This window comes from Cinclus cinclus, chromosome 3 (genome assembly GCF_963662255.1).
Source record: "Cinclus cinclus chromosome 3, bCinCin1.1, whole genome shotgun sequence".
In the NCBI taxonomy this organism is placed as follows: Eukaryota; Metazoa; Chordata; class Aves; order Passeriformes; family Cinclidae; genus Cinclus; species Cinclus cinclus.
Window position 1 is genome coordinate 69,407,698 of NC_085048.1, and position 19,119 is coordinate 69,426,816.

At 38.3% G+C, this 19,119-nt stretch overlaps 1 protein-coding gene across 1 annotated transcript in view; it reads right to left on the bottom strand.

The window, feature by feature from the left end:
• Positions 1-2,514: 2,514 nt before the first annotated feature.
• The window catches only part of KCNK1 (potassium two pore domain channel subfamily K member 1), a 31,556-nt gene continuing 14,951 nt past the window's right edge, over positions 2,515-19,119 (bottom strand). Inside the window, exons 2-3 of the mRNA XM_062489031.1 lie at positions 5,961-6,356; positions 2,515-2,958 (exon numbers count right to left, since the gene is read on the bottom strand). Of these exons, the coding sequence (XP_062345015.1) occupies positions 2,699-2,958; positions 5,961-6,356 (656 nt within the window). The 3' untranslated portion in view covers positions 2,515-2,698. The remainder of the gene's footprint in view (positions 2,959-5,960; positions 6,357-19,119) is intronic.

A 19,119-nucleotide genomic window follows, 5' to 3' on the forward strand; every position in this document is an offset into this window, starting at 1 on the left:
GCCTCATGTGAAGATATAAAAGCTATATGAAATGAGGGCCATTATTTTCTTCGGTTTTTCAGATTTCTCAAATATTGGAGCAGTTGGTTCACAAGGATGTGATAAATGCTATGTCACTATTTTTTAATTTTTTTTATTTGCTATAATCAGTCAGCATCTGAAACAAAACTAAACATACCTTAGATTGCTCTTCTTTTTTTTTTCTTCTTCTTTTTAAAGGAATAACCAGAACAATACTAAGCCACAATTTATATCAAGGTTAGGTACAACATGGCATTAATAGAGCCTCCCTGAACTGTGGAAGGCAAACTAAAGGATGCACAAATGCAGACAGGATTTCTTCAAGGCACACACGCCACTAAAGAAAATACTCCCACTTCATAGTGCAGGCAGGCAAAAGCCAGACTTTTTATTTAAGTTTAAAATAACAAATATTCACCTACAATCACAGTATACTGCTTTGTTTCTCGCTTCTGCTTTGAATTCTGTGCTTTCATTTCATGTGTCTACAATTTGTATTTGCATACACACTGCAAAAGTAACTTTGTATATCATTTAACATCTGTGCATATCCCTTAGAGATTAACATTACATGGAAATTTTGGATTTTAAGGTACTGAAAACAATCAATAAAGTTCCACTGGAAAAAAATAGTATAAATGTTTCTTATAGTACAGTACTCGAATTTTATGTCAGTGTCATTTTAATGCCATAGTTTTCAAATATTGACTGTATAAAGAGGAGACTAGGGGAAAGATTACCTAAATTGCCATTCCTAAGTCTGTTAGACTCTGGTGGTTTATGATATATGTACAGTATATAAATATATTTATGTATATATGCACATATATATTGGTTAACATTCATTATAAATAGAACTCTGTTAACCTAAGCAGTATAAAAATAGCCACTTTCCTGGGAACATGCAAACACAATATGCTTTCACCTAATCTATAAAACACAAAACAACCAAAACCTTTAGCTCTGATTTTCTATAAATATAAATTTCAATTGAAGACTTTGAGCTGATTTAACCATAAAGTAAGTTTTCCAGTAAAATATAAAATTTTGTTTGATGCTAGCTATAATTAAGCTCAAACACAGTATATTTTGGGTTATTTACGTTCAAGTATTTTTCCCACGTGCGCTAAATCTAGACACACTGCATTTTTTTTCTTTTACAGTAAATTATTATTCAGCTCTAAAAACTAAAAGCCAAATTACAGGCAATCTGGCATGCTTGCACTGCAGGTAAAAGGCTCTCCTCTACACTGTTCCTATGTGGGAGGCTGTCCTAATATGGCTATTTGTGCTCCAGATCTTCTGTTCACTGCAAAGCATTATCAAGGTTCCCCTATTGTAAGATTCTTAAGGCCAGAAGAAAAAGTACTACAACCACTTAAATCTCATCTCACGCTCACTGAAATTCATTCTGAGGTCCCTGCATTCAGCACAGTGACTGGTAGCTGGACTAAAACACCTCTCCTATTGCAGCCAAAGAGGTTCCAGCTTCAGAAGTTGAGCAAGATCTTGACTTTTTAGTGACTTTTCCCAAGGGGAAAAAAATTCGGTTCCATCCGAACCAAATGTGACGTTTTTCCTTTTTTCTTGCCATATGAAAAACTGAAAAATCCTTTTGCCCTGAAACATTCCCTCCTTCTCCAAGGTGCTCTGAGTACCAGTTAGAAAAGCAAAAGAAATAGGAGCTACGTTCAAAGACGATGCTGTGTCTGTTCCTCCTCAGCAGAGCGCACACTGGGCTGGACTGTGGGAGGAACAGCACCAAGTCCTTCTGCTGAACAGATTCCAGCCACCTATTAGGAGAATATCAGAAGCACATGACTGTGCCAGTCATGTGTGGCATATGCTAACTCATTTTCATTCCATTCCATGCAGCTAAATAGCCACTCCTGCCCATTTCAGAAATGCATCTGTCTTCCTTCCCTACCATCTCACCTCACCCAGAACTTTGAATTACTTTTGCTACTTCTCAGAAAAGTATTTAATACAAAAAAACAAACAGCATGGAAGACTCAAGGCACACTCTCTTCAGGACAACATTTTTCTGGTGATTAGAGGACCTTTTAAGGAAGTAGGAAATTTAGATGTAAATAGCATGGGCAAAGGAGGGACTGCAGTCTTGTTTTTGCCTTCCTAGAATTATTGTTTGCACCGGCAAGTTACTGGGTAATAGAGGGATAGCCCAGATATCCCCTCCCCCCCGTCAGATCTAGAGATAGTGCTCTGAAAATGTTTTCCAGATTAAGATGCTATCTTTAATTGGATTAAAACTGTGACTATCAAAAGTGCACATCCCAAAATCTGCTGCAACCAGTTGCAAGATGAGGCATGCAACTCAGTGAGCTGGATGTCAGGGAAGGCCTAGTCTCCTAAAGATGTTCAATGAAGTTGCTTGTGCAAGCCTTTCTCTCTGGCATCTCTGAATGTGATACACCTACATCCTTATCCCTCAACCAAAATGGCCTTATGTTCCCAGCCACATCTTACATTTATTCCCTCTTCCCAGGGTGGCTCCCACATTTTTTCCAAAAGTCTTTTCTATGTCAGAAGTGATGAATCCTTGTTAAAGTAGCACAGTCTTCCAGCTTTTATATTTTGAGAAAAAAATATGAGGCTTTCTATTTCTTATGGTAAGTAGCATAAATGCACCAAAACACTGGGTATGGATACCCATGTATTAATTGTTTAGAGAGCTGTCATTGGAAGTTGGGGACTGGGAATTCACAAAAGGCTCGTTTGCCTTCTGATCGTCCTTCATGGAGGCTGCTTGGTCTGAGATGGACGAGAAGGAGAGCTGGTCATGTTCCATTATATGCACTTGGTCCTCCTCCTTGTCCTTCTTCACATAAAACAACTTCCTGAACTTTTTGAGCTCATGGAGTTCACAGAAAGTCTCAAGAACCACCAACATTGCAATAAGGCCCATCAACAGATAACCTGAGTGGAAAAAAAAAAAAAAGAAAGAAAGAAAGAAAGAAAGAAAGAAAGAAAGAAAGAAAGAAAGAAAGAAAGAAAGAAAGAAAGAAAGAAAGAAAGAAAGAAAGGAAAGAAAGGAAAGAAAGGAAAGAAAGGAAAGAAAGGAAGAAAATTAATTATTAGCAAACCATGTAGGACTGGACCAGTTTTGAGCCTGTGACTTTTCTCACTCCATCATCTCTGACTACTGTGTTAATATTCTTTATGGCATGATTTCAGAGCTTTTTAACTGTGATATCCTTGGCTTTTTTCTTTTTAATTCTGCAACTAGCAAGACCCCACATAAACAGAAAGAAAATGCCACTAGTTCAATTCTGTTACAACTGCGTAAGAAAAACAACATGTAAAAGCATTAAAAAAAATACTAAAATTTACCACATGCACACTCCCCTACTTATTTACGACTTTCATGATTAAGTGCCCTTCAAAAGATTTTGATCAAAAGATGGAAAACAAAATTTTACCACAACATTCCTACATATTGCAAGCAGAAGTAAAAATACCAGAGTTAGTTATGGTCATTGGTTTTTGTGTCAGTTTAGCTTGACAAATCACTTACTATTCCATGAACACTTTGAAATTATTTTCCTCTAAAATCATTAGACACCCGGAAATACCTGGAAAAATAAAGCAACTGGAAACGTGTACCTAAACCTAATAAAACTAAAATGAAAAATTACTGTGAAATTACTCCTGGAGTTTGAAAAACATGATACAGTTACTCCATCTTTTGGGGATGTTTGCAATATTTTAGTAAGATTACTCAAAACCTGGAAGTGCTGTCTGAAATCTATTACAGATTACTTTAGCCATGTATTATCTGACTTATTTTTAGAGGTAATAGTCAGCTCTCATATTCTGAGACTTCTGGAAATGGAGATAATGACCAGTGTGTTCCATTGTTTATCCTCTCCAAACATACAAGAGTATAGTTTAAAGGAAGGTGTTAAAATTAATATTTATTAATCTCAGTGTTTCATTAGATGCATACTTCTGATCATTACAATTCAATGAGGAGCATGACTACTTAGTTATTTTATCACTTCAATGAAGTAAATCAAGCAGTCGCTGAGTAACTATTACCAGAACACACTCGTCCAAGGGCTGAACATTAAGTGTGCTGAAAAATCAACACAGATTAATGATTATAATTTCCATATGGTCACTGTTATGTTACCTAGAGGCATAAATATTTCACCTGTAGTTACAGACTATTCACTGGCAGGAACACTCTCTTTTTCTTTCTAGGAGTACCATTAATCATTTTTTTTTTAATACTGAATACTAAATCAGCACTACAACTAAAATTTATTATATGTTTTTTAAACTTTATATCATAACATCAAAGGGGAGCTATGCATTAATACAAGGAAGAGCTGACAAAACTATATCAATTGAATAGCATCCATAAATCTCCACTGAGAATTTGTAATTGTCTCTGAAACTCAGTCCAGTTGATTACCACTTTATTTAGAATGGGATTTGTGTTCTCCTAGAAGTTCTTGAAAAGTCTGTACTCATTAAGAATTTTCTGATGTAGAAGTCCAATTTATTTTATAGAAAATTTAGGTTTAGGAGAAAACATTTCATTTGGTTCCTTGAATTGTTCACATGAAAGGAAAAAGTATAATTTGAAAGTTATAACCTTAAAACCTATGAAAATTAGATATTCTAAGGTCACAACTTTGTCTAAAAGTTATTTTTTCTTTTTACTACTTCCTCTAGTATTTCCTGCAATTTATTTCCTAATTGTTCTACAGCATGAAAAAGCTTTAATCTGAGCCATAATGTTTTCTTCAGATTTTGAGTTTACAGAACAGCAAGTCTATAAGAAGACCTTTGGCATGTGTGACTTTCCATTCACTTCACCATTTAGCATCCCCAAATCAACACTGCAGATCAGCAGGTCAATAATTAAAAGCTACCATTCATAAGATAAACATGACAGGGTGAGGAGGAAATCTGCAACCGCAACAGGCCAAGCAGGATAATGAAACAAAGTGTTCTGTTGGATTGTTTAAGGCCCTGCTACAAGGAATGAAAAAACCTGTCTTCAGGTAAAACACAAAACCAAGTTAACAGACTCTTTGCCTACATTGTGATTGCTGGATCATGCATAGAGGCACAGTTAAATGCAGACCAGCCTAAGAAATGGACCTGACAGGAAAGGTTTGCTTTGGCTGTTCAGATCTTTTAACTGATGCCTCTGATGACCCAAAGACTGCTCAGGTTGAAGCTGTATGAGAAACTGCAATGTTTCAAAATGCTGTCACTGGAAAATATTGCCCTCAGCATCCATTTACTCAGAATACCAACATAAAGGTAATTTCCTTCTTAAAAAACTTCACTTTCTTAAAATCACTGATCATCATTTCTTCTGTGTCAAATACAATGAAACAACCTACATTTAGAATTCATGGTCTTGCTTTTCTAACACCTCAGGCTACTTGTCTGTCTTTGACAGCTGGTATGTACCAGTGCCAGCTTCAGCTACCTTCTGTTACAACTGGAGTGAGAAACTTGGCTATTCAGTCCCATTTTCCATGGCTTCTTGATTCATCTCTGTCCACCTGTGATCTAACCTTATGGGATGACCTTAGGTTACACAGATCATCTTGGCTCTGTGATGCACTGAAATGTTAGCCCAAGGTGCTCTTAACCATTTTCATAACAGTTACATGAGGATTTTGGATTTTATTTCTGTTATTATATAGAGAGTAAATAGCTATGGTTAGAATAATGGAATTCTAGTTTTAGCTTTTTCTTTCTTAACTGAGAAAACTGACCTTACTTAACAGCTTCCTCTTTACAGAGCTACCTAAATTAATGTCATGTTTGCTAGCTGACAAATGATCATTATTCACACAATGGAGAGAATAAGTCTGATTGTAAGTTTGATGTTGATTTTTAAAATGTATGTAATATAAAATGCCTTTTATTTAGCTGGTTAGTTTGACACTTACATGTAATTCCAATTTTATATAGTTCTCGGAATTTTTGATTGTAGCCTTCTCCTGGCACATAGTCTCCGAGGCCAATGGTGCTCAAGGAAATGAAACAAAAATAAAAAGACTCCAAAAAATTCCAGTCATCTTCCAGGACAGAAAATATTGCTGCTGGGATTAAGAAGAAGAAGGAGACAGTGATAAACCCGAGGACCATGGCATGGATGATGGCAACGACCTGCTTGGAGAAGCCCCAGCGAATGTGGAAGTAGAGCACCGGCCGCCTGGTGACGTACACGATGATGCGCTGCACCACGGCCGTCAGGAACAGCAGCGTGAACGGGATCCCAATGACTGAGTAGATGATGCAGAAGGCCTTTCCCCCATCAGATAAAGGCACTGTGTGTCCATAACCTGCAACAAAGCACAGCAGGAATGGGCTCAGCTAAAGGTAGGAGCTCAGGTGCCAGCCTGATATTGGCTATACTGAGTGAGAAGAATAAGCTGCACTACCAGTGATTCTGAATTCTGCTATTCTTGACAAATGTTGTTCAAAGGTTTGTTTTAAGGAGGAGAGCAAAACTCAGTAATAGTCATGAGCAAGTAAACCCAAATATTTTTATATTTCAGGATTGTGACCATCATTGTATAAATGTTTATTTCAGAGAAGGAAGAAAGGCCTAATCAGAAGGGGAAGCTTTGTCCAGGAAATTTGTATTTGATTCTGGGTTTTCCTGCTGAACTTTCAGTTAGTTCTACAAAATGATGTAACTTTTCTACCCACCCTGTAAACTGGAATAATCCATACTTCAGAAAAATGTTCCTACATATACTATAGTAACACCCTCTAACACCTTTTGTGAAAATCAATTAAATTACATAGAAGTACTATAATTGACATTCCAAGCTATCTAATTCCATGCTTCCAACAGATTATAATCCATCAAAGGTATCTAAAAGCAGAACAAACACTTTTCACAGCAAAACTCCAAGGATATAGCCACTGTGGCTAGATTTTTGCCTCATTATTTACACACCAGAAGGATGAATAGTAATGAATGCAGAGTACAGAATGGTGTAGGGGCTGAACACAGCCAGCAATCCCAATGTCACAAACCTGTGCAATTGTACTCGTACCCAGTGCAAGTGGCTATGCTGTCAAAGCACATTCTGACAGACAGCATTTGGTTCCGAATGTAAGCACCACCACAGAAAGGAACAGTAAATCCAGCATAAACCAGGAATGCTTTCTTCTGCTTGACAACAACAACAACAACAAAGACATTTTGTTTTGTTTTCATTGTTCTTATTGCAGTTAGGAAGAGGGAATATCTTGAATTTTTTTCTGGGCAGCCTTCACACTGATATCAAACCAAGCAAGTGTAGACAAGCCCTACCAATTCTGCAGCCCCAGATCAGCTGGCTCGTTTAGGTTATATTACTGTTGTACAGCAAGGCATTTTCCAGAGCTACTGCAAGTAGCTATCTTGAGCAGTCCAGGCAGAACACACAGTCAATTCAGGGTTATGCTGTTTCTGATCTCTGAACTGAACTCACTCTGCACCTCCCCAGTCTGCCCAGTGCTGCACTAGACTGGGCAGACATTCCATGAGGCTCCTGGGAACTCTCTCTCTGCCTGTTCTTCTGTGAAACTGGCTGTTCTGCAAGTCCCTTCAAGTTTTATACGAACAAAAGAGATTTCTTTTCTACTTTGATGGATTTAATAATAGAATCATTGCTTTTTAAGTTTTCCAGAGGAGTAAATAAAAATAACATTTCCTTTTCTTAAGATGCATAAGGACACTTCCAGACAATGAGAGGCAGGCAAAACATCACCACAATGTACAAAGTCTTGTAGAAAAAACACACGAGGTATCATTTCTCTGTGTTAGCTAACCCAACAGGGAATTTCAGTGGTACTTGAATTTTAATGATATTATGAATAATTTACCCAAGCCCAGTCTTTCAAGCCCTGGTAAATCATATTATTTAATGTTTTTTTTTCCTGCTCACCTTCTGTTTGCTTTATCTACTTTGAGATAAGAGGATCAAAACTGCACAGAGCAGTTAAATCAGATTTATGAAATTGTAGAGAATTGTTCTCCTCTGTGCCTAACAATGCTGGAGGTTTGACTAGCATTTCTGACTACCACCAAGCTGACAATTTCTTGGCCCTGCTGATCAGAACTCTTGGATCTTACATCCACCGGAGCATATCCCATCACTTAATGTTTGAAACTATGACTGAGCATGATTTTATCCATGCTCATTTTCAAGTTACACTTTATTGTCCAGTTGCCTTGGGGCTCTTCCATCATCCTTACTGCCTTAATTAATATTGTATCTTTAGTAAACTTAGCTGTTTCCCATTTCCAGGTCACTTAGGAACAAGTTGAACAGCACAAGCCCAACACAGGTCTACGAGGAACACCACCTGTTACAATCCCTAGGGGAATGAACAAAACATTCCTTCAAGAACCAACCATTTCTCCTACTCTGTTGCTACCTTTACATATCTCACATCCATGCAAGTCCCAGTTACTTAGTTTTCCTAAAAATATTTTGTGAGACAAGTTTGCAACTGCAAGTTTGGCAGAGAAGAGCAGGTATATCATAGGATAATTAAAACTGATCCATGTGACACAAACACAATAAAAGGCAGCTGTACTGCTCCATCACATCAAGGTGTCTTCAGTAAAGCAGAACTATGGGTATGTTATTTAAGTACGTTGCAGATCAGACCTCATTTGTAATAATCTACCTCACTCTGTATATCCATGCTTAAAGAATGCAAGCATATTGGAAGAAGAGCAGGAAAAAGTTACTGAAACCAGCACGGGAAAAGTGACTTTTTAATGAGAGAAAGATAAAAGGGTTGACTTTCTTGGCACAACCAAATGGAAGTTGAAAAGTGATAGAGTATCTCCCTGTTAATGCATCAGCATACAAGTACCACCAAATATAAATGTTTTAGATAAAATGCCACAAAAAAAAAAAAAGGAGCTATGATATAACATTAATACATTTAGTCTAGAAATAAGAAAAGGGGTTTTAAGCTTCAGAGAAGTTTTGGAGCAACTATCAATTTCCAGAACTGGCGAAAAAAACCCCAAATACCTATGTTAAAATTGAGCCTGATGAGGCTTGGTAACTTTGTGGATGGTGCAGGAACACAAAGCTGTATATGACAAACAAAAATTGAACATGCAGACCTAGAAAATCCCTTGCAAACTCCAGGTTCCTGAATTTATTTATATTTGCACTGTACAGTGAATCCAAGCTTTCATAAATTTGAACACAAACATCTGTAACATGCATACAAACAACATCAGGCATATTTGTCAGATCATTACACACAGTGCAGCTTGATGGTGGTATAATTCCAGCCTCTGTGCTGACACAGGCAGCAATAAACTCATTCCTTGGATCAGAGGAGGGATCCTGTTACTTCTCTGATACTTGTCTCATAATTCCTTCTGAAGGGCAGAAATTACTGCTACACAGTATGCACTAAGCTCAGAGGAAGTGAGTCTGGAGGAACACTGCTCTCCAGCTCCTATCAATTACAGGCACTATCACACTAAAGAGCATTGGCAGTTTTAGACTGAGGAGAAAATACATGCTCCGCTCAACCAGCAGCAGTAAGATGACATCTTCCAAAGGCAATGTATGATTGATCAGTGTTTCGGGAAGAGAGTCACTGCTTGGGAATGATGATATGGAAAATCTTGAGCTGAAAGAGTCACAATCTATGAGGCTATGGCAAGTGGGGAAAAAAAGGATTCTTACTTTTTCCCAGTATGCAACTGCTTTATGTAACTTTTCTTGATAATCTTAACTCTCAAGAAAATTGCCTATAATCTTAGTTGTCAAAAAAGTGATTAAAAAAGAACAAAAAAGTACAAAAGTCATTAAAAACACCCCAAACTAACACAGCCACACTTTAAAAAAGAAGAAATTACAGATCCAAGGCATGAGATACTCCACTGTCTGCTTTCAGACACTTGTGCTCTATTGCCTCCCACCTCTGCTCCAGCACCTGTTTGTACTTTGTACTGTGTCCTCTTGGGGGAGGCGTGCGTGCCCATTCACCTTTTTCAGTGGAAACCACCATGATCGGAAGGATTACAGTTGCAATCCTAAGATGTTATTTTTGCTATGAGAAAAGGATGCTCACCAAAAGGGCACTACTTATGAAGGTATTTTTTTATTCTACCAAGGGCACTTGTTACGTGTGACTAGAATGTAATCATCAATGCAGCCCGTCTGATAACTGTATTACTGATTAAGAAGAAAACAAGATTTATGGAATGCTATATTTTCATATTGTATAATGAAAATATCAGATAACAATCACCCATTTAAAAACACTGACCTTTGAAAAATCAAACACTCAGATAACCTGTCCAAACACTGCTACTCACAGTGACACTAGAGATAAAGGATATCACTTAAAAAAATATCCCTTCTATTGTCTATTCATACTTCAGAGGTACTATTCCTTTTAAAAAAAGTAATAGTGGAAAAGAATTCATCCAAGACCAGCAGAATTTGCCAAATGGAATAAGATCAATGATCCATCTAACTCAATGTCTTGAGATAGACCATACTGGATTGATTACACAAAGAGTAAAACCCCACAAGACGCTGACAGTTGTGTTTCAGTTCTGTTCACATGTGAGCATTTTTTCCTTAGAAGTCATTTACTCTCTTATTACTTGGAGGATTTCTATTATTATACGCTTATATAAATACAGAAAATGTCTTTATCAGTTCTGATGTAATTTTTAAGGTTGTCACAAAAGTGAAAACACACATACAAAAGTGTATTTTTAGAAATAATTTAAAATATTTAAATATTTTTGCATTTCCTTTGACGCTGAGTTACACACGTTAATGATGTTTTCATAAAAAATGTTCCCCTTGCTGTACTCCTAGTTAGTCTTCTGCTCTTACATCTTTCTAAAAAGCTCAGTCGTGACTTTTCTACACTTCTTAGTGGGTTGTATCCCTGTTGTCCAAGTTCTACTTTCAGTTATTTTATCTTCTGCCTTAGCTGTGACTAATTGCTCCAGTTAGATCACTTTGTAGATAAATACATAGAATTGGCCATTATATTCCAGGTAAGACATATTTTCTCCCTCCATTTTTATATACTCCATCAGACTTTGTTTTCCAGAGTCTCTAGGCAGCTTCCAACAATGTACAATTCATAACAGCCTGTGTCAAACTCAGCATTGCCTTTGAGCATTTCACACTCTTCTGTCCTCTACTAGCTTGGCACTTTCATCCCTCTCAGACACTGCTTTGGCCAGTCTAAGTAGTTGTGTATCATCACTGCTTTGTCTCTTTACAGTTCAGTCTCTCCTGCAGCTCATTAATGAGTCCTTCTGTGTTAAGAGACAGTGGCTGCCTTGCAGGTCTTTCAAGACCCCAAACTGAGGATTTAGTGCCAGAGTACAGAGGTGCCATGGTTCTGTGCTGTAATAACCCAGCCTAGATTTCTACAGACAATACCCCAAAGAATGGATGTCTGGATGGTGGAGATGGATCTGACAGCAAGTGAGGCAAGTGACGAACAGAAATGCTACGGTCCTGAGGAAGCCTCCCCCAGCCAGCCTCTCTCTCCCAGGCTATGGGGATGAAGCCTAGCAGATGTGTACCAGGCTGCAGCATTGACTCTCTCTCTTCCATTGACTATTCATAGTTTACAGGTACTATTCCTTCTAGGAGAGGTTTTGTCAAGCCACATCTCCCTCTGGCCCCAGGGGATCTATTGCAACACCACCAGCCCTGTGCAGCACCCTGAGATTCTCAGAGCATGGAGAGGATTTTGTTCAGCACATCCAGTGTCCTCCCCAGCACACCCATTGAGATGGCAGAATCACACCATGCAGCATAACACAGCAAGTGTGCTCATCCCTTTGCTGGTCTGAGTCAGTGTCCTTGAAGAGAAGTCAGACCTTTAAGTCAGCTGATAATCTCAAAATGCCCCAATAAATTAAGTGCATCCTGGACTATACATTTTTAAGTTATGCAAAAATCTTTAATTCATCCCAAGCATAACATGACTCACTGGAGTATGATGAAGATGGCCAATGATAATATTTACATAATTTCTAGACTTGTATTTTCATAAGCCTTTGACATTTTCCACTGTGTTTAACAGTGAAATACATCCTTTTTCAGAACTAGTCTATTATCTTCCAAGATAAAATGGGAATTGCCACATGATGGTAGATCTGTGTGTTAAGAGAGATCACCTTGGTTGCTGCTGTGCTCTTCCTTGCAGTAGAAGATAATAGTTTGAGACGTAGTTTTATGAAGAAAGATGTATTTCATTGTAAAACACTTTGGAAAAGTTCCCTAATGCTGTTTTGCTAAACAAATCAGAGAATTTGAATTTCCAGCCAGGCTAAAATATGCCACCCTATACTGCAGAAATGAGGAGGAGAAATTCCACTGTGATAGGCATTTTTAAGCAGAGGAAATCCATTTGGAAATCACATTTTTCTACCTCCTCAGCTGATTTAATGGAACTGATTTTGTGTGCATTAAAAGGGAGAGGAGAGGAGAGGAGAGGAGAGGAGAGGAGAGGAGAGGAGAGGAGAGGAGAGGAGAGGAGAGGAGAGGAGAGGAGAGGAGAGGAGAGGAGAGGAGAGGAGAGGAGAGGAGAGGAGAGGAGAGGAGAGGAGAGGAGAGGAGAGGAGAGGAGAGGAGAGGAGAGGAGAGGAGAGGAGAGGAGAGGAGAGGAGAGGAGAGGAGAGGAGAGGAGAGAAATTTGTTTGAAACCTAGTCCATTTCACTAATAAAAGCTTAGTATGCAGCCCTCAAAGACTCGCACTGGCACAATTAGAGACATGATAAAGGGTGTGGCAGAAAATTCTTAAACCAGTTTTGCCACTCAAGAAAACAGCCATTAGGTTCATTCTCACACAACACCAGTAAAGGTGATTTAAAAGTGATTTAGACTTCAAGCTGAGGTTATTTAGTATGGTGCTGATCCAGCACTCTTTAGTAATAATATACCCATCAAACCTCACTAGAATAAAAGTAGTAAAACTATATTTAAATTAATGTAACCGGAAGCTTACATCTTCTTCACAGCAATATCTCACCTTTTCACATCTCAGAACAGAACCTAGAGTCCAGAGGTTTCTTCCAAAAGTACTGACCGACCAACCAACCAAAACTCCAAAGAGATTCCAACACACTGATTTACATACATCTCCAATGTGATTTTGGTTCCTTCTGAGACTGTTCTCTGCTGCCACTAGTTATGAAAGCCAAAGACTCTTAATTCCTCTTAATCAGTGTCCTGCCAGCTAGGTTTGGACTTGCCCTGGAAAGGACCGTGTTCATATAATCAGCTCACAAATGTCACCTGCTGCACCAGGAAAAGCTGAAATGGCTTTTAACACAGTCAGTTTAGCAATAAATACTAAATAATAAATAAATACTCATATGAGCAATTTGGCTGACTGTCAGAAATATCTGAACCAAAGAAATAAGGCATGAATATATTCGCTTCTGTGGTCAAAGCCAGTTTCAAAATCAATTTCTACCAGAACGGCTGTATTGCAGAGCATTTTTATCTTGCAAACCATTCAAAATTCTGCCTTGTCTGTTCCTGCACAAGCAGCAATATTTCACCTGCCCACAGAAATTGCATCCACAGATGCTGGGAAAGGGGGATGCTAATGAATTAAACTGGGGACAATGTTTGTATGAGGACAAGGGATACTTTCAAATTTTATTCACATCTGTATGAAGAAGAACAGTTTGCTCTAAAGTTTTATATTTGGTATTGTTTAAACTGCCTGTGGATTTGTACCGATGCTAGCAAAATATTGATGTTCACTTCCTGTTATATGTTCTGTGTCAGCTTAAATATCCTCTGTGAAAATTGGTTTACTGCATATGGACATGAACACATCCTTATTCAGAAATCATGGCAATCAGTAATAATAAAAAAAAATCCAAAATATTATGCTGGAAGCAAAAGTAGTAATTCTTCCAATTTCCTACTGAGTATGTTCTTAGTCCTCTGAAAAGCCATCCTACAATAAGCCCATCCGAACTCTGACTTCTCTGGGAGTCCTACACGAAAAGACAACAAAGTTTTATTGACTGGGACCTTTGAACAGAGTGGCACTTCTGGCAGAAAATAATTACCCATATAAAAATACATTTTAAAAATCAGCAAATAATTTGTGCATATATTATTTTTAATAAGCCCTTAGAATTTAACATACAAATATTTAAAACTAAAATAAAACTAGTGTGAAAGTATTTTATGCATCCTGTAATAATTAGCATTACTGTTTGCATTCTTTTCAGTTATGTTATTATACTTATTGTACTATCAAAGCGGAATGAAAATATTTCCTTGCCCTCAAAATGTCCAGCTTGAGCAAAAAAATACTAGTCAGTCAGTGAAGGTGAATGGAAAGGTGGAAAAGAATAATCTGACAGGGGCAGTGTGCAACACAGCAGCATCCATATGTCACCTGCAACATCACTCCCTAACCTACCCTTTCAGGCAACCATATACATTGGTAAGTTCCCCACAAAACCTCTCTTCTCCAAGTTCAGCAGTCCCAGTCTCTAGCAACCCTCACAGGAGGGGTGCTCCAGTCCCTTCATCACCTTAGTAGCTCTTGGATGGATTCTCCAATAGCTCCATGTTTTGGTTTTTTTTTTGCACTGGGAGGTGCAGAACTGGAGCCAGTCCTCCAGGTGTGGCCTCACCAGTGCTGAGTAGAGGGGAAGGACCATCTCCCTCAGCCTGCTGGCAGCACTCCTGGGGCAGATCAGGGTACCATTAGCCCTCTCTGACATGTGGGTGTACTGCTGGCTCACCCACCCCAATTAATTATGCAAGGAAAACTGAAAGTGCATTAAGTCTTTTCAAATGAGTCAAACAAGTAGGATCAGAATAAAGCCATACATTACGTAACTATTAATTTTCTTAACTAGAGAAAAATTACAGAACCATTTATTTACAACATTCCTGTATCTTCTTTGGCATTCTAAGACCATCTATATTTTTCTAGAGAGATAAATGCTGTTCCCTTTTGCAGCTTACTGATCCCGTGAACTTTCAAGTTCCAAAACACATTTCATAATTCCAAAATTATAGGACAGAAATTCTTACATTATTTATGTTTACCATTAACCAGTTTCCATGATCTCCCGGGAATATTTTCTTCTCAGCTAGGAAATGCATTATGATGGTTATTGCTTTTGTTCCAAAACAGATGCTAATGTTGGAGAATCAGCTGTTCAGGGAGAAATTTCTGTACCCTGTAATCTATTAATGTTAATGTGCACCTTCATATAAAAACATATACAGGTATAGAAGGTGGGAATATTGGTGTTGTGGCCTGGGCATATCTTTCCAATTCCACATTTTTTCTGTACCAATAATGCAGCAGAAGAAACTGTTGTCACCTTTAATATTCAGGAAAAGTGACAATAAAACACAAATAATTTTTAATTTATTTCTTTCTTTAAATTCTGACATACTTTCATATAATTATGAATTATTATTATACTTTTCTGTCATGCAGAGATCAAATGATAAACATGACTTTTAAACCAGAAAAAAACCAGACATTGTTGAAGACTGATGGAAAAAAGCTTTGCTCTGCTTCAGAGTTAGCTGCTCTCATGATCCATAACGACTAATATAAAAATGCAAGCTAAAGACATTTTTCAATCAAATTCAACTGGAAAAACATTAAGAAGTACAAATATCTTGTTGTCATTTCAATCAGCAAGAGAAAATCTGCAGTCACTGCAGGAGGATTCCTGGACACTACATATTTATAGATGGTAATTTACTATTCAAAACATGATCTATAGTCTATAGTCTTCACATACCACCAAGGCAGCAGGAGAAATTGCAAGATGCCATGATGAAAAAATATGTTTTTGTGTTGGGCTTGCGAGCAAAACTTTAAAGCATGATAATAGTTTGGTTGCAACAGGAGCTTACATCTTATATCTGAATGTCATGAAAATAGGGAGTATTTGATCATATTACTTAAGAGACCAGATATCTGCCAATTCCTGCCCAAAGTAAATTATTTTGAGCATTAGAATACAAAGTACAGCCACACACAAAAAAATAAATGCAACGAAAAAATTGCATGGTGACCTTGTTTACACTAGTATTACAGAACAGTAAGTATTGATCCATAGTGTGGAATACTTGGTAGCATGTACCTGAATTCAAACACATTTAGGGAAGCCAGGGTTTACTTCAGATTTGCTCCACTCTGTTCACAAAGACTGGATGCCCAGTAACAGCTGAGGTACTCATCACTGCTTCAGGTTGTTTAATTAGAAAAGTCCAGTCTACATGTTCCAAAACTGTTCTACAGGCGTGAACCAAAGAAGGAAGCCTGAATGATCTGTAGTGCACTCTTGATCTGAACCCAAGCACAGGGCCAAGAAATATGGCAGACTTCAGTGCCTTCAGAATTTGAAGTTGAATTCAGTACTTCCCTGGCATTAGCTCCTCCACTGGTGTTCCACAGCAGAGCTGTGCCCGACTGGCTTAATATCACAGCTCCCCATACTTCCCTGATGGGCTCCAGATTTTTGGGAGGAAAGACTTACACATACATTCTGAATTTCCATAATGAATTTCCATCATGTTCATCTCAGTAAGATGAACATCAATAGTATTAAAGGTCTGTGAGGCTAACTGAACCCCAGGTCACTTGATAATGCACAAGGACATTATTAATTGAAAGGAAACTAAATATAACTCTGAGCCAAACCAAACGAATGCTAGTATCTCCTAATTCTCATTACAGTATTCTACATTTCTTGTCATCAGAAAGATCATCCATGTCTCTCTCAGACCACCTTGCAAGGCCAGGCACACCTTCAGTCTGATAGGAATCACAGGATAGGAATAGGTTACTGCAGCAAGCAGTAACATTTTGTCCATTTACAGTCACTGCTATTTTAGACAGTCTTTACCCATAGCAAATAAGTAAGTGAAAAACATCACAACCCTACAGCAGAGAAGCTGACAATGAAATCATTCCCATATCAGCATTTAAGATGTGGGGGGTGTGCACGAGGAAGTACTTGTTACTAGAGCAGCACAACAGCAGATGGAATCCACTGCACAGGAAACAAATACAGACATAAGATGAAGTAAAGAAATCACTATCTTCCCCCCACATCTGAGATTATTATTATGAGCGTTTGGTGTAGTATTATCTCTTCTCAGCAGAAGTATCAGAGGGAAACACAACTCAAAATACAGTAACTTGAACTGGAAAATGATTGCACTCTTTCCTGCCACCCCCCAACACCAGGTCTTGCTCATCGTGCCTCAATAGATTATATATGACCAAAATAGGTATTATCAACCCAAGGGAACTGTTACACCCTTCCAGCAGAGTCTACATAAAAACACATTCCTTACCACCAGAAAGATACCCACCATGTGTGAGACAGGGTTCCCTCCCGGTGAGGCACATTGGCCGTTCCAGGGCTAGTAAATAAGCCTTTATAAAGAACATGTTCCCTGCAGGAAAAGCTTGTGTTTTCCAGGGACTCAGACAGCAGGCAAAGCTTTCCCACTTACCCAGCAGGAGCAGGTTTTTTCAAACCCTGCCTGCCAGCTACATGGCTCCTATCAGACTGCCTGCTGAGAAACTCCTTTTTTGTTGGGACATGCTAAACTTCCAGCCTGTCATGCAGCCTGTGTGGGCTGGACCCATGATCCCACAGAGCTCTGACAACTTCAGTCATGTTTTTTGGATGTGTCGTTAAAGATTTCCTGTCCTCTGCGTGCTCCACAGTGCTCCAGAGCAGAAGCAAAGACTAAATGTGAGTGACCTTAGCAGGCAGAGGTCTGCTAAACCTCTGTGCAAAAGCATTCAGGGCCTTACTTCTATCACAGATGAGAGTCAAGAGGTTTCATTAATTTCTGGGTTTGCCATTTGGGTTTGTGTTTCTTCTTCTTCTTCTTCCTTTTTTTTTTTTTTTTTTAAGTCCAAGGTCTTTATAATGGAAATTGGCTCCTTTTAGTGTCATCCTGGATTTAAGATCCTAGAAGGGTTAAGATGCATTCCAACCAGGATCCCTCTGGTATTGGGCTATTTTTCCTCCACAGAGCTCTAAATAACAGCACATTTCTAGAAATACCTATCCAAAACACAAACATTGCATCTTTAGATCTGCCTGTAGCAAAGATTTAGCATAAACAAAAAAATGCTTATCTTGTTTCAACAACTATTTTCTGTTATCTCATTTTCCAATGGAGAAAGAAGTAAAAATGACAAAAGTCTGTTGAATAAAATTCAACAAACAGGTCAAAAGCAAGGTGAGACTTCCTGAGGGCTCCTCTGAGAATTCAGCCAGGAAAATTCCAATTATTCTTTTATTGGTTTACTTGCCCGCTAGGCAACAGATGGTCAAAATTCTGTATCAAAGTAGCGGCTCCAACAGCCTACTTTATTATTAAGGTTTCCTAATAGAACAAACTATGTACATCTCAGAAACTTAAATTTGCTGAAAGAGAAATATGAGTGAGTTTTATTAGGAAAGTTTAACTTGCAGTCCTCTGAAACATTAGAAAACAAGATGAGCTTTTTGCACTGGAATGTTCAGCAACATGTGTGAAGCAGCATTCCCATAATAATGGAATTTTAAAGCCAATGATCACCAAGATTAATAAGCAGTCAAAGAAACAAGTTCTTTTAAAACCTTCATAAGAACTCCAGTACCAAATTCAAGGTATTGAAAGGAGTTGTTGTGGTTTAACCCTAGATGGCAACTAAGTACCATACAGCTGTTTGTTCACTCCTCCATCATGGTGGGGAGGAGAATTAGGAACAAAAAGTAAAACTTATGGGTTGAGATAGTAAATTTTAGTAACTGAAATAAAGTGAAATACAATAATAATTATAATAATAATGAGAAGGAGAGTGAAAGGCATAAACCCCAAAACAGACAAAAGAAGCATGCACAGTTGCTCATCACCTCCTGACCCATGTCCATCCCATCCCCATGCAGCAATTGGCCTCTACCAGCTAACTTCCTCCAGATCATACACTGGGCATGATGTTCTGTGGTATGGAATATCCCTTTGGCCAGTTTAGGTCAGGTATCCTGGCCATGAGCTCTCACAGCTTCTTCGGTGCACCTG